Genomic DNA, 16,720 nt, shown 5'->3' with positions numbered 1-16,720 from the left:
TAACAAACCGTCTGCAAACCAGGTGGCCAGATACCTGGCGCAGTTGTTTATCGAAGAGAAATTGTCATACAATACTATACTAGTACATAAGTCAGCGATAGCAACATTCTGTAACCCAACAGCTGAGGAAAGTCTCAGCTCTAATTTTTTGGTAAAACATACCCTTAAAGCAATAGCCATGGCAAAGCCTACTCTTCCAAAATCTCCAATCTGGAATCCACAGATTGTTAAAGATTGGCTCTGTAAAAATAGCCCTAAACTAAACTCCTTATACGAGATATCGTGTAGAGTGGCAACACTATTGCTGCTCTCGTCAGGACGAAGAGTACACGACCTGACGTTACTAAACATCTCGGATGGAAACCTGCAGGATGAAGGCACTTCTATTATATTACATCCGTCTTTTGGATCAAAGACTGACACCCGGTTACACCAGCAATCCAGCTGGAAACTTTTAGAATCACCGGAGCTTAATATAAACCCAGTCTTTTGGACAAGAAAACTAGTAGAATTGTCCAAGGATCGAAGGTCGGAAGTGGATAACCTTAATAACCTATTTATAAGTACGAGGGGCCCCGTAAAAGCGGCTACAAGAACCATAATAGGAGGATGGGTAAAGAGCACGCTGAAAATGGCAGGAGTGGAAGCTACCCCCGGCAGTACACGCTCAGCGGTCGCATCCCTCAATTGGTTAGAAAACTACCCAATTGATAATATCTTAGAGAGAGGAAATTGGAAAAGTGAAAATACCTTCAGGAAATATTACCAAAGAGAGTTGCTTAATCACACCGTCTCAAAAGACTCCTCTCTAGCAAGCCTGTTTCAACCAGTTAACATCAAATAAAGGCATCACCCGGTCACCAGGAGATAACAGACAGATCTCTCATGATGGACTCCAGAAATCAATTCAGAACACATAATATCGGAGTTTTACCTACCATTAAAACTCTTATTATGTTTCTATTGATTTCTGGAGTCCAGGTAAGACCTACCTGGTGCATCATGAGCTTTATGAACAACCCAAATCCATGGATGACCGGATACCAAATCAGCGGAAACGGACAAAGCGACCATAGAGTAGGACACTGACCCAGGAATAGACAGTAGAAACCGCGATAACGGAAAAGAAAATGAACGCTTCTCTCATGATGGACTCCAGAAATCAATAGAAACATAATAAGAGTTTTAATGGTAGGTAAAACTCCGATATTTTGTTGTAGACGATTTTTTCCAATAGAATTTGTTTTATTTTATGAATTCAGAGATAATATACCATGACAAAAGTACAATTATTGATACAGTGGTTTGAATAACTTTAAAAATTATCTTAATTTTCTACCAATTATTTAAAGACAATGATCCAACAATTATTGTCTACCAAACATAACTCATTCTTAATCATGTTCTAGTTGAGAGTCAATGCCACAAAAGTCTCACAATGCCACTGCGTCCACACTGTATACATTTATTGTAACTAGGTCTCGGATAAACGGTGGCGAGTGAGATGCTCTTTTTGTGGCAGAGTGCCACACTCGCCCAGAATGTTAACAAATGTGACAACATCGACCCCGTAGAACTTGCAACATGTTGTTTTGGCAAAGCCCATCCCTTAAAATATTATAGCACAGATAAATATACAATTATTTAAATAATTTACCTGAATGGTGTACGCCTAAAGTATTTGGACTTGTGGCCATTATGGGTGAAACACAAAAAGCTGCATGAAATCAAAGAAGGAAAAAATCTTTGTTTAGAAAGAGCGAATGTCGTTAACAATTAAGAAGTGAGTAGGTTAAATGATTTTTATAAATCAAATACAGTGAAACCCCTTACGTTTTTTAAGGGACTGAAAAAATTACTTGAATGGAGGGAAAATGTAAAATGGGAGGTATTGAAAAAAAAACATTTCAATTTTATTTATTTTTTGTGAAAATCATGTAGAAGGGTTTTTTGCATACCAAAACATTAATGGAGAGAGTATATAAATTGGGGAACATTTTAAATTATCTTTTTTTGTAAAAAAATGTTATGACTTAACAAATAAAATAAGCAAAAACTGCATGTAAACGATGATCGCGAACAACGTAAAAAAAAGAACCATTACTGATCGAGTAAAAAAATCTAATGATGGCATATTTTCGATGTAAACTGGGGAAAAAACCTAAATGCGATTAATAATAAATGAAAAAAAAAACATAGGGACCGAAATAATTACACGCAATTGGTGGGGAAATGTCAAATCTGGGGATGTAAAATCAGGGTTTCACCGTACATAAAAGTTATTATGAAACCAAAACTGTTCAACTTATTCCACAAAGACTATTTGTTAGATGTTAATTACCTAAGTTTGTGTAGATTTAAAATTATGCTTAGATTGTTTATTGCAGAGACAGATTTAAGCTCCTTTTTCTTGTAGTACTTGCTAACTTTTTACTTTTTCATCTTTTTTATGTTTTTAATTTTATTAAAAAAAATATATATATATTGTTTTCTGATAGTCAAGTATTTTTTTGTATTTTATATTAACACTATTATTCTAGTTCTACTTATAATACCCTTATACCCTTTACTATGACCTAAATTATATTGTATACCCACACACAGGCCATGCCTTTGTGGGATCTTTTTTTGTATTTATATTAATATTTTATTCATATTTTATGTATTTGAATTTATGTCATCTAATGCAAAAGAATTTAAAATAAAGAAAAAAAAACACATTGAAAAAAGGGTATTATTATATTGTGCAAGAGGGAGGCTTTTGTTCAATACTGGACACAAGAAGAAGGCTAGTATTGTATCGGGTGTGCCGGTCTCACCGTTGGGGGGCAGGGGGCTGACGCGCAGCTGCTGCTGGGCGGGCAGGGCGAGGTGCGCGGGCGGCAGGCCCCTGTGCTCGTGCAACTTGAGGATGGAGGCCAGCATCTCCCGCTGCCGGCCCTGCAGCGCCGGGTTGCCCATCTGCTGCACCAGGTGCTGCACCGTCAGGTCGCCCTGCTTCAGCCCTTCGCAAACAAACAATATCAATTAACACATTGTTTACGGGAAACACTTATTTTTTCCTTTGTTTTTTCTTTATTTTAAATTCTTTTGCATTAGACAAACATGACATAAATTCAAATACAAGAAAATATGAATAAAATACAATAAAAGATCCCACAAAGGCATGGCCTGTGTGTGGGTATACAATATAATTTAGATCATAGTAAAGGGCACTGGCAAGAATACAATAGGTATTTTATAAGTAGAACTAGAATAGTTAATGTACTTAAAAGTGTCTTTTACATACTGTTAGTAGGGAGCGGGAGACGCTTATAAGTTTTCTATTTGCTTACTTTTGGCAGCGCGAGAGATGCCAAAAAACATTGTGCGAATCGGAATTGGCTTTGCAGTTACTTGTGATTAGTGTAGGACCCTAATTAGTTATACAAAATCAATGAAAAATCCGCCCGACAACAGTGTGTTAATACTACGTCAGATGGTGGAGCGGCACCATTCTACCAGCGCATATAATCCCAAGTAAAATGTGTCTCAAATACTCTAGAAAAAATACAAGAAATACATCACTAAAATCCATAATAAATAAATCTTTTTGGTTAAAATTGGTGGGAATTGAGCCCACAACACCAGTTTTGCAATCTACCCAACATCTGTTTAGTTCTTGCTGCATTTATAGAATTTAAAAAATGACTTCAATAAAACAGAATGAGGAATAAAGGAACAGACGAAGAAATAACTTATTTAAAAAATATATTAAATGAAATATTTTTAAAAGGAAAGAGGGAGGTATAACAAGCCTGACATTTTTATATGCGTCGCTTATTTTGAAAATGGGACAAAAAATATTTGATTTATGTATACTTATTGGTGGTAAAAGTCATATATGTAGTCACTGCGCCAGTTACATCTTTGGATCCTAATTTGTAGAAAGACATTGATTTGGTTCCTAATAAGAAAAAAGAGGGCTTTACCGTGGAGAATGGTCTGCGCTTCTGGCCGGAGTAACAGTTCTTGAGAAGGCTGGAAATTATTCATGTAGGTTTGCAGGTCGTTTGGAATAGGCGACATCTGAAAACAAAGAAATTCCTTTAAAATGACGCATTTCAATGGTCACGATCAGAGAAAATCAAATCAAATCTGTAGGTTTATTATATAAGCACAAAATAGATAACCCTTCTTACCTGATAGTGCCTACTGGAATGATTGACGTTGCCTGACATCATCTTGCTGGGATGCTCTTGCGGACGATTTTGCTGCGAATAACAAACATTTATTACTCGACCAGGAATAAATCATACTTTATTGTAATGACGCTGCTATTCTTGCTTTTCAACTGGCAACTGGTAACGTAATGCCGAGTTAGTTGGTTACTTTTACAAGTTAAGACAAACGATGAAATCAAAAAAGATTAAGTTAAATCTAGATCTGAGCTTTTCAAAGCATGGACCGCGGGTTTAAATTTGTGCTACCTGCGACGCGTTTTTGATCTATCACATATTAAAAAAAAATCCTTTTGCAATATTTATTTTGTAGAACATTATTTTATTTTTATGGGATCCCAAATAAATAAATGTAATATTTATTCATATGGCAACAAGTTTTCTGTTAAGTAAGGGGAATTCCAGAACTGTGTATTAAGTTTGAGCTGACACAATTGGCATGTAATGGCATACCTGTATTTTTATTTTTTCATTAATAAGTTTTAAGTATTTGCTACGGCGGCCTTTTATCTATTCAATTATTACGATCATCACTTTTTTAAAAATTATTACGTACCTGTGCTTGGAAAACTTTGAAGAGGAGGTCTTGAGATACAGGACCCTGATGTTGTGCCTCCATGGCCGCCTGATCAGCTTGCTGAGACTTGCTCAGCATCTACACACAAGTACATTGTTCTTAACACAAGTACATTAACAGAAGTACATTGTTCAGCCAAATGTTTCCAATGTATATGCTTTATTTATTGAATGAGTGAATGCATTTCTGTTACCTGAAGTAGGCTCATGGGTTGCGGCTGGGACTTGGAAGGCAGGGGACCATTACTAGCGGGCATTGCCTGCGCCATCTATAAAAACAAACAAAACTCAATAAAAAAAACATGCAAAAGTACATGCTTTTCAATCCAATTTCACTTTTTCAATGTAGTCTGAATTTTATTAAAATTAAACACTTGAAAATACCACTTTATCGAGTTTTATTTTTATTTACGACTAGTTTCGAAAACGACAGATGTTTTCATCTTCTGGTACAAATTAAAACCAATTAATTAAATTGATTAATTAGTTTTAATTTGTGCCAGAAGATGAAAACATCCGTCGTTTTCGAAACTAGTCGTAAATAAAAATAAAACTCGATAAAGTGGTATATTCAAGTGTTTAATTTTAATAAAATAATCATGTCATTCCACAAAGTTAATGCCGAATCAATAAATAATATTGTCTTTGAATTCTCTGGTCTACTCATTATTAAACGAAAGTCACAATCGACAAAACAAATATTGATTCCAACACACTACAGATTCTTTCATCGCCTGCCTATAAACATTGCTATGTTATAATATGATATGGTGATTTTATAACAACGTTATTTTACAAGTTACAAACAAACGAGGTTTTTTTTATCCAAATCTTCATCCATATTACTAAGTGAAGATAGTGATTCGGAGAGACACAGAGGCATGGAGTAGGGGACCATGGATTGACCAGATCAAGGGAGCAAAAGGTCTGACCCTTACGCCAGCTTTCCCAACTGAACTAAAGAACAACAGTAAAAATTCTCAAACTACCAAAACTATTTTTTTTTATTATTTAAAACCCTTACCGCACCCCAGTGGTGCATAGGGCACTGCTTCATATAAACGCAGTGTTATCTCGATCGTTTACACATGAAGGAAAGGTGATCAGCCCTCCACTTCAGGTACCACCAGTCCAGTGTAATATTGAATAAATATTAGAGTGAGAAATTCTCTTATATTTATTAAACCCCCCGGGAATCGAACCCGGGACCTCCGGAATGGTAGCCGAGCATGCTGACCATTACACTACGGAGGCGGACAAACTAAATTAGTGGGGTGGAATTAGTCCAGATTTTTTATCCAAAAATATTGTGGATTGCTCACCATCTTCTTGAACGAAATGACGTCGTCGTTGTGCGGCGGCTGGTGTTGCTGCATGACCCTGTGCTGGTGTTGCTGTTGCAGGTGCTGCATGTGCTGTTGCTGCTGCTGTTGCTGTTGTTGCTGCTGCTGTTGCTGCACATTACCCAGCATCCGCGCCTCTAGCTCCTCCAGACTGTGTATCTTGCCCGGCATCTCTGTTAGCAAAAATATCATTGCATTTTACCATATTACCACATGTTACCGAGATGAAGACTCTCGACGATCCATAACCGGAAAAACATAGCGAGACCAATTAAGAAATACCGACATCCGGAGCATGTGTAAGACGGAGGATATCGTTAGGTGGGGAAGACAACGAAAGCGATACTGGAAGGAACATATAAGACAGAACATTCTGACAGAATGTCAGAAGACAGACTTCCACGTATCGCCCTCCAAGACAACCCTGAAGGATGCAGACCCCCAGGCAGACCTCCGAAAAGATGGAAAGACAGCTGGGAGTCAACATCCCAAGAGCGACATGCGGAGGCACAAACAGATCCCTAGGATCTACAAAAAGAAGAAGAAGAAGACCACATGTTACCTTCCTATTTCGCAGTAAGTGGTACTCTCCTTGGTCTCTATATAGTAATTTATTTATTTCTTATGAACTTGTTATAATTAGCTATAAAACAATAGCTTTCAACAAAGCAATGTATCAGGTTGTGGACCCGTGGTTAGTGTCGCGGACTCTTGAGTAAGACTTTCTCGGTTCGAACCCACTCTACCACAATTTGATACCTATTTCTAATAATGAACCACTTAGGCTCAAAGAAATAGTATGAAATGGAAGTATTTTTGTAAATAATAATAAAACTCAATTATTTCACTTTTAATTAAAAAACAGACTCAAAGTAAACTAATGAGAGCGATCAAGGTTTAAAACACACTTTTTTCAGCAGTTGAAATTATTAGACAGATATGTAGTACTTGTAGTAATTCAAACATAATACATAACATACATGACTGCAGTAAGGGAATATAATAAGAAATGCATAGGAAGCAAGATAGATAATACGTAAGGAGTTGAGAAGAAGGAGAAAGATAAAGAGAATCCAAGGAAGGGATGACAAGATAGAAAGATGGTAATGTTTCAGCCATTTCGTGGATAGTTTTGGCGGTACACTCACCCATGGCGGGTTTCTGGTGGTAGTGATGCTGCGAGGACTGCTGTTGGCCGCGCTGCAGCATCTCCAGAAGGGAGTTGGTGGCCGGCGTGGTGCTGGCGGCCGGAGAGATGGGCGCAAACAGGTGCGGAGACTCCCCACTCGGGATGTTTATCGATGGCTCTGGATATAAATGATTCATTTAAATAGGGCGATGCAAAAACTTGGCGGTACATTATTTATTTGTAATAGACTAAAGTGACAATCCATGATGCAATTTCATCAAAGTACACGAAAGGACGTACAATGTAATATTACAAAAAAAACTAGTAAAAATATTTGTATTTTGATTGATATTTGTAATTTATATTAAATTATAAAAGAAAAACACTTGATTTTTACCACTCGAGTTTTATTTTTATTATAACAACTAGATTAGGAAGCTATGCTTCCATCTTCAAGTGTAAATATAAACTAAAGCGTAAATAAATTATCTGTTCTATAAATAATTTAATAATAACAGATAATTTATTTATGCTTTAGTTTATATTTAGACCTGAAGATGGATGCGTAGCTTCCGAAACTAGTCGTTATAATAAAAATATAACTCAAGTGGTAAAAAACAAGTGTTTTCTTTTATAATTTCATCATGGCAACAAACTCCCTTATTTAAATAATCATCAGTTTAAGATCTAGTAAGAGTGTAAACTATCCGTTTTTCAGTTGCTCGTTTTTTCATTTCCTTCCTTCATCCTTTGGGCAGTTTTCTTTGTTTCTCAACGAGCAATAGAGATATTAGTCGTCAGTTGCGGTATGTGGAGGGTAACACCGTATTTTAATGGTTTGGTAAATAAATTTAAATCTGCTTTTGGAAGTCACAACTGTTCATGTAAAACGATAAAAAATAGGATTTTGCCTCAAAAACTTCAGTTTTCATGTTATTTGAAATTTTGATTAAAAGGTCGTATAAAACAAGCGCGGTCCTTCCAAACATGCTGTGGATGCACCGCATCCCATGCATTTTAGAGTAAAAAGATTTAAACTTCAATCCTTAAACAGCAATACTGCAATTTAAATATTTTGATATTTCTACAGCGACTATATTATGTTATTTTTTTACAAAAACAGCGCTGGTACAAAATCATGAAAATATTATTATAAAAGAATGTGCATATATCGTCTCGTCTCAGCGTACGCACAACGAGCAACACGTTACAAAGATCGCGGGCGAGTCTAAATACACATACATTCTCAAATACTGTGAAACGCGTAAAAAGCACGTAAATAAGCAATACTGGATGCGATTTGTAAACCGCGTGCACAATGTCAGAACCTGAGTTCTTTCCGCGCATGCAGTGACTGAGACCCGCAAGCCAACATTCATATTTGTATACGATATTAATGACAGCATCAGACGTACAAAAAACGTCTTTAATACTACATAATGTGTATAATGAACAAAATCACATACTCTATTGGATTGTTCTTAGTGCGCGCGTTGCTTTGACAGTTTACTTTTGAGCTTGAAGACTGAAGTTAAACTGTTATTAAATATTACGATTAACTTAATAATTTGAATAAATAAAAATGAATTGATGATATTTTGTATCTGTAATTATTGAGTTTTGGATTTATGAAGATGGCGTCTAGATGTGCATATTTGATATCTAGTACGTAGTAAGTACGAGTATAAATATTTGATGTCCAGCATCCCTTCTACAAAAAGTCACGGACCGCCACTGGTATACAAGTAACCTAATCATAAGAATGAATGATAAGGTGAGTGTTAGAATAATTCGTCAAGACTCGGGGACGATGAAAAAATTGCCCGCCAGCAAGGTGTTAAGTTTCGTACTTTTAAAATTGTATGTTGTTGTTTTTTTTTAACACAATTGTTTAATCGACCACTGGCTTAGAGAAGTATACGTACCGTTAATGATGTTGGCCAGTAGGTGTTCCGGTGCATCCATGTTGGGGGCCGTGGCCGCGGGAGTGGGACTCTCTCGACGGAACCATTGGCTGAACCTGCTGCCGCCCGATAGGACCTCGTCAGATCCACCGTTCTATACAAACAAACATCAAACATTGAGGACTTGCGCAGCACAATTACGGACAAAAAGTCAAATAAAAAAATTAATTCATTCCAAAGGCTGGTCTGTAAAGTAAAGTATAGTAATATGCCTTGTTTGAGATGTAGGCTATGTAGCCACACCGTCGAGCTGACGTGAACAGGACGGAAGCGTTTCAAGTATATAGTAGACGAAATACAGAATTAAATCTTTTTTTGTACTGGGCTCAAGTAACACATCAAAGTTCAAGTAGCCCCATTCAACGGTACTCAATTTTCTACGGCAAACAATATTGGGTTTTATTTTTAACTCACCGATATTAGTCCAGGAATTAGTCCAGTGTCCAGTTTGAGGAAGTCTTCCAGGTTGAAGTCGGAAGACATACCTCCGCTCTCGTCATTCTGTTTTTCAGAATTGTCCTCCTTGGATGAGAAGTTATTCTCCTGTATGAATTCAATTGCTTCTTATAATAATGATCATGTGTACGAATTTAAAAACAGATTTAAAAAAAATATATATGCAATAATTTTTGTAGTCCAATATACATCAGATTCCAGAGAACATTTTACGTTTTATCACATAATAATGTCCGCCTCCGTAGTGTAATGGTCAGCACGCTCGGCTACCGTTCTGGAGGTCCCAGGTTCGATTCCCAGGGGGGGTCAAATAAATATAACTGATTTTTTCACTGTAATATTTATTCAATATTACCCTGGACTGGTACCTGAAGCGGAGGGCTGATCACCCTTCCTTCGTGTGTAAACGATCAAGATAACACTGTGTTCATATAAAGCAGTGCCCTATGTACCATTGGGGTGCGGATAAGATATTATTATTATCACATAATAAATCATTTTTTCGTAAGCTTTCCTTGTTTATCTAATTGTGCCGCTCCGTGGTAGTATTTGTCTAATATCAAGACTTTTTAAATTTTGTTCACACCCCTCTAAATAATGATTTGATAACTCTCTAAAGTACCTAAGCCAGACGGGTCTACTTCCTATACTGTTTTCCATTCCCGTGTCTTCAAATGATTTGAGTCCTAAAATAAATCAGCGGTGACTCGCTAGATTTGCTCTCTAGCGAGTCATACTTTGCCGTATATCAAGTAAACAATGGAAGATATAAGTAGGAGACAGTTCACCTTGGCTCGGTCGCTGCCAGGGATTGGAGAAGACGCCGCGACGGACCTTTGTGCCTCCCTTTCCTCGTCAAATTTATCTGACAATTTCTAAAAAAAAAGGTCAATAAAAGATGTTAAAACTCGACATAAACAAGGACTGAAGCATTTGATTTGAATTATACAAAACTATTCTAGATTAAATATTTTACCCCTGAAGATATTCACAATATACTTTTTTTAATTATTTGGATCACCTTGCCTTCATATAAGAAACAACCAAGATAATAATGTCCAAATATGATACAATGCCTTATGCACCATCGATGGACGATGGATGGACTGAGGATCGATGGACGAAAAAGGTGCTTGACTGGAGGCCTAGAACGGGATGTAGAAGCGTACGTAGGGCCCAGACAAGATGGTCCAATGACATTAAAAAAGGTGACATTAAGAGAGTCACGTCCAACAAAGAACTGTGGAAGTCTAAAAGGGAGGCCTTTGTTCAATACTGGACACAAAAAGTAGACTAAAGTAAGTAAAACTCACGGGGGGAGGGTCCTTGGTCTGGTTAGCAGCCACCGCGCTCGGGGTCCGTCCGCTCCCCGCCGAGCGGCGCGTGGGTCGCACGCGCATTGCCGCGTCGGACGCAGACGCGCCCGAGTTTGCGTTGGGCACGCTGGCATTGGCCGCGTCTCCCGCCTTTGCCGCGGGCGCGGCAGGCTCGTCGAACCCGCGCAGCTCGATGGTGTCGTGCTGGGACGTCGGACCCCCGCTGTACCTGTAGGGGTTACGCACATGTCATTTTCATTTCATAGACTCTCTCTTTTATCTCAATACTGTGAATCTGTCTGCAGCCACTAATGATGCCTCCTTTGTCTTCTTCTTCTTTCTGTGCCACTTCTAACGAAGATCGGCGATCATCATGGCTATCTTCAATTTTGATGCTGCACCTCGGAACAGAGATTTGGTGCTTCTGTCAAACCATTATCGTAGGTTTTTCAGCCATGATGTCCTTCGGCGTCCTTGAGTTCTTCGCCCCTCAATCTTTCCTTGTATGATTAGGTGGAGAAGACAATATTTTTAATTTCTCATGACGTGTCCGAAGTACATCAGCTTTCTCTAATTGATGGTTGGTAGGAGTTCCTTATTGGTATTCATCCGTTGTAGGACCTCTAGGTTGGTGACCCGATCACGCCATAAAACTCGCAGAATCTTGCGATAGAGACCCATTTTAAATGCCTCTATTGCCACTCCAGCCTATTTTGCAAAACCCTCTTCAGCTCCTCATACGTTGAACAGCCCATGTCGTCAAATAAATCGCAAAGATATTCGCGGAGTGGCGTTCGTTCCCTCTATTACAAGGTGCAGGAAACCCTCCTGTCTCAACACGTGACCGATCAATTGGGCGCGTCTCTTAGAGATAGTCGCGAGTAGGTGCCTTCCATCTTCGATTATTCGTAGTACCTCGTTGTTGGAGATCTGGTCTCTCCAAGATATCTCTAGAATTCATCTATAAGTCCTCATCTCAAACGCATTCAACCTATTCATATCTCTTTCAGATAAGCACCATGTCTTGAAGCCATACAGTAACACACTCCATACATACGTTTCGACAAAATGTTATGACATTTCATACACATAACATTTTTCAAAATGAATCATTTATATTTTATTAACCAATTCCAAGAAGTTTGCATTGCAATTATGAACCCGAGTGCTGCTCGGGAAAATCGTAGTCTGAGCCAAATATATTTATGTATTTGTTTTAATTGACTAACCCGACCGGTGTTCGGGCAGTCTGGTTTCGACTTGTTGGTGACGATTTCTTGCACCGGCAAAAAACTTTGTAAAAAGAATATATAAAAGTAATAACTAACTAACTAACAGAGAGGATAGAATGCCACACCACTCTGTCTTTGCAAGCATTCTTTGCCTCTTCCACATTCATGCATCTCCTCATACATACATACATAAAAGTAATATATAAGATATATACCACTCTGGTTCTTCATCCTTATCGTATCGCCTCCGGTCATAGCGGTTGTTGTTGCCTCGCCTGTTGTCATCTCTGTGGAGGAGAGAATAGGAAATTAGTTACAATCAAGCGATGCCGATGTCTCGTCACGATCCCCTGAAACTGTACGCATATTTACCTGTCTCTGCGATCCGAGAAGCGCGAATCTCCGATATCCCTGTCTCTGTCCATTCTGTCCCTGTCGTTTCGCGACTTGTCCGAGTTCCCGTACATGTCCCGTCCGAAGGAGCGCCGCTCGTATCTGAAAAGTGCCATATTAAGCTAATTGGTCACAAAAAGGAGCGCAAGTGTGCGGAGTATTTTGGAATAATTTGTGGAAGAGTACGAGTTAACGTAACCAATAGTGCTTTATGACAGAATTAGGTCAATTTTATATTGAAAATTATTTAATGATTTATACAATGATTTCTATCAATAAATGTCAATAAAAAATTACCAAAATCTGTCATAACACACTATTGGTTACATTAAACCTCAAGAGACTTGTGTAAATTAGCAATGTCTAAATTACGAGTCTTCTTCTCCATCTTCAAACCCTCATCTGCACCCGATGATGCATAGGGCACTGCATCATACAAACGCAGTGTTATCTTGATCATCAACACACAATAATATTGAATAAATATAAGAGTGAAAAAATCACTAGTGTTTATTTGACCCACCCTGTAAATCGAACCGGGGACCTCCAGTACAGTAACCGATCGTGCTGACCATTACACTACGGAGGCGGACAATAAAGAGTACTAGTTAATATTCATACAATGATTTCCATCAATAAATGTCAATAAAACAATGAGCAAATTCTGCCATAACGCACTATTGGTTACATTAAAACTCAAGAGACTTATACAAATTAGTAATATCTAAATTGCATAAGCTATTACGAGTACGAGTATAAAATTCATACCCATCATTCCTCAAAGAAAAATGAGTTTTTTTTTTTTTTTTTTTTTTAAATCTGGAAACAGGTGGGATTTTTCTTTGGAGATCTATTCAAATGTGTTTTACCTATCATCTCCTCTTTCACGAGGTGTCCTGTACGGGACGTGGTCGTTGTTCTCGGTTGTTTCGCTGCTGCCCCGCTCCCACGGGACCAGCTCCCGAGCCATGATGCGCCCCGAACCGATCCTGCGCCCGCCGTCCCGCGAATCTAACATCATACAGGTCAATTATATTACCAATTCCACAGAGAACTGTGGAAGTCCAAGAGGGAGGCCTTTCTTCAATACTGGATACAAGAAGAAGGCTGAAGTAAGTAAGTATATTAAAAAGCCAAAAAATTGTCACGAGTGGTATATATATATTTTTTTAAATTCATATGTCTCTCACTCCTTTCAAAAACGTCACAAATCAAAAAACTTGATTTTTCAGGAAAATGTTTTTAAAGTTTAAAAATATCAAGCCACTTATTGAACTTTTTACTGTGCTACAGATCTTTTTAGGTAAAACCTGAATGTTATTTTTCCATTCGAAAAATATTTAGTATATATAAAAAAATAATTAAACAATACCTTTTCTTCAAAATGCAAAAACAACACTGTCTTCCCTGTAGCGGGTAAATATTAAGTTAAAAATATGCCGCCTTTGCCGGGATATAGTACATTTTCTGGGCATTCCGAAAACATGCACAACTGAAAATTTACGATTTTTTATTTATGACGTTCTTGAAAGGAGTGAGCGATGTGTATTTATATCCATAAACTAAAAATTCCACAGACATATGTTGAGATATTGCATACGTGCTTACAATTCAAGTACAAGCAAATGTATTAACGATAAAAATAAACAGGATTTATTTTCATAAATTCTTTGGATAATTATCGTTTACCGTCATAAGACCGAATTTTTTTATCAAATACCTTTTTTGGTAAAACCGATTATTGAAGATTACTTAACCCGCTATGTATCAGTTTCATATTGTGTATTTTTATTAAGTAAAAATAGCGGACAAATGAAGCGGTTGACTAACTCATGTCAGACTTGCCGTCCCTGTCGTAGGAGATGGGGCTGTCGGGGCGCAGGCGCGTCTCCCGCAGCCCGGCGCCGTGCGAGCCCCCGCCCCCACCCGCGCCGCCCCCCGCCACCACGAAGCAGCCCGAGTTAAAGCTGCGGCGCTGCGGCGACAGCACAATGCCCTCGCTCTCCTTGCGGATGCGCTCGCGCGGGTCTCCGGAACGCCTCTGCACGCGTGGAAAAGATAATAATAATTTTAAGGGAAGTGGGGAGGAGATTGCTCGCTAGAAAGGGGTGGAATTGTTTGTTTTATTTACCAACTCAAGTATAATTTTTTTATAGTTTTTAGGTTTTTTCCCCTTTACACATTAAAGACGGGAAAGGGATTTTTTCACGTTCAATCGATTGATGCTTAAGGAAGGGAAGAGTATTTTTACCTTCTGCGCCAGCCTCATTTGAAAGTCATAAAAGAAGGAATTATTTAATGTTTTTAATATTATGTACGAATCTCTTTGTTAAGTTTTAAACTATTTGTACACAATTATAAAATCCCGTCGCCAGCGGTCAGCAGGCGTAAAAAACACCCGTCCGAAATGTATTAGGATTATCTCACCCACTCTCACAGTTAACTAACCGCTGGTGGATGAGCATTTCATAAGAGCCCGGAAATTAAATCCACTAGTTGCAACCAGGTACGATAACTGATTTTTGTATCCGATTGAACAGTGAGACATGCATCAGCTAAGTTGTCCAGAATGCATGGCTTTTTTTAGATTCTCCGGAGACGCAATTTTAATTTGCCTTAGCTAATAAAAGCGCGCACTTGTTGCTTTGGTGATTTGAGTTTCATTGTAAGGTGAATTTGTCAACACTTGTTGCATTAACCTAAATTTTAACGACATTAATAGATGTCTCGCTTTTAAGGTAAATAAACAAAGTTATTAGCATTGCGCCCCCAAACAATGTAATTAGAATTGCGCCACCAAACAATATAATAAGAATTTCGCCCTCAGCGTACCTTGTCTCCTAGCATGTCTCTACCGCCGCGGTCATCGTCGTTGGGCGTCTCGCTCCGCTTCTTGTTCCCATCCCAGGAGGTGACCGAACTGCAAAAATATTTATTAAAAACATTTTGTATAACAAGTAACACATTGGCAGGATTATTGATAAGAAACAACATCTCACTCAATATAGAAAAATAGTCTAACAATTATTTTAGATAGTCAATATCGTGCCATTTTCTAAAAAAAACTTCATAAGTGTGCTAACTGTGATAATGTTATTCACAAATTATGGGGGAAAAGTATAAACATCTAAACGATTTGGTAAACAAATGCGGATACGAGTCTAGTGAGGATAGTCCAGGGTTACAAGGGTCACAGGAATGCTGTTAACCTCTCAGACAGCATGGACTAACATTATCATCCAAACAAAGTATGGAGGAGATACACGCTTATAATTGCTCTATTGACTTGATAATGTGACTTGTAATGACATTTGTACACAGTATTTAGAAGTTTTTGTTCAATTAATGTAATACCAACATAACAACTCAAAATTGCATTAAAAATCTGGTTTGGCAAAGCTGATAGTTAAAAATTACTAAATGCAGTACTGTAGAACGGCTACTTGAACTTTGATGTGTTACTTGAGCCCAGTACAAAAATAAATAAATCAGTATTTGGTCTACAATAATGAATGTATCGACATGATTCATTGTTTCCCTGACAGGTGACACTTATTGTCACAATACTTCGATGGATACCACGATCTAAATATTTTTTTTTGTACTGGGCTCAAGTAACACCTCTAGATGTCTTTCGAGGAAGATCCATGGCGATCGCCTGGTTTACAATATGTTCAGGTTCTCTATGTCCTATGTGCCCATACCATCTCAATTGCCTTTCTTCTTACTGTACTATAATACTTCTTACTGTACTTCAGCCTTTTTCTTGTATCCAATATCGAACAAAGGCCTCCCTCTTGGACTTTCACAGTCATCAGACCTTATCATGTCTGGGGCCTACCCACGCTTCTGCGTCCTGTTCTAGGCCTCCAGTCAAGCGCCTTCTTGTCCATGGAAATTAAAAAATATCTACCTGTATATCTCTGGCAGGCAGTCGGGCCGGCGCTTGGACAGTGGCAGCGAGCGCATCTCCAGCAGCTGCTCGCGCGTGTAGCGCCGTATGGGCGGGTCCTCCTCCCCGCCGCCCCCCGCCTCGCCCTCCGCCGCGCGCCGCAGCGCCGCCACCGCCGCTTCCGAGGGCAGCTCATCGC

The 16,720-nt window shown here is 38.5% G+C and overlaps 1 protein-coding gene across 5 annotated transcripts in view; it reads right to left on the bottom strand.

Moving 5' to 3' along the window:
- The window catches only part of LOC148309639 (uncharacterized), a 43,128-nt gene that overhangs the window by 15,205 nt on the left and 11,203 nt on the right, over positions 1-16,720 (bottom strand). For 2 of the 5 annotated variants that reach the window (XM_088259736.1, XM_088259732.1), the window contains exons 2-19: positions 16,543-16,720; positions 15,462-15,549; positions 14,460-14,670; positions 13,499-13,640; positions 12,609-12,731; positions 12,452-12,523; positions 11,002-11,233; positions 10,477-10,563; positions 9,647-9,775; positions 9,194-9,326; positions 7,288-7,446; positions 6,119-6,312; positions 4,991-5,065; positions 4,777-4,875; positions 4,182-4,253; positions 3,972-4,068; positions 2,820-3,005; positions 1,658-1,717 (exon numbers count right to left, since the gene is read on the bottom strand). In XM_088259736.1, coding sequence (XP_088115862.1) covers positions 1,658-1,717; positions 2,820-3,005; positions 3,972-4,068; positions 4,182-4,253; positions 4,777-4,875; positions 4,991-5,065; positions 6,119-6,312; positions 7,288-7,446; positions 9,194-9,326; positions 9,647-9,775; positions 10,477-10,563; positions 11,002-11,233; positions 12,452-12,523; positions 12,609-12,731; positions 13,499-13,640; positions 14,460-14,670; positions 15,462-15,549; positions 16,543-16,720 — 2,337 coding nt within the window. The remainder of the gene's footprint in view (positions 1-1,657; positions 1,718-2,819; positions 3,006-3,971; positions 4,069-4,181; positions 4,254-4,776; positions 4,876-4,990; positions 5,066-6,118; positions 6,313-7,287; positions 7,447-9,193; positions 9,327-9,646; positions 9,776-10,476; positions 10,564-11,001; positions 11,234-12,451; positions 12,524-12,608; positions 12,732-13,498; positions 13,641-14,459; positions 14,671-15,461; positions 15,550-16,542) is intronic. The other 3 variants (XM_088259733.1, XM_088259735.1, XM_088259734.1) reach the window with 3 other exon arrangements.

Source organism: Brachycentrus maculatus, unplaced genomic scaffold (assembly GCF_059751285.1).
Source record: "Brachycentrus maculatus isolate JH-2025_06_01 unplaced genomic scaffold, ASM5975128v1 h1tg000119l, whole genome shotgun sequence".
NCBI lineage: Eukaryota > Metazoa > Arthropoda > Insecta > Trichoptera > Brachycentridae > Brachycentrus > Brachycentrus maculatus.
Note: the sequence above shows the minus strand (reverse complement) of the source record. Positions and strands in the feature narration are given on the sequence as shown.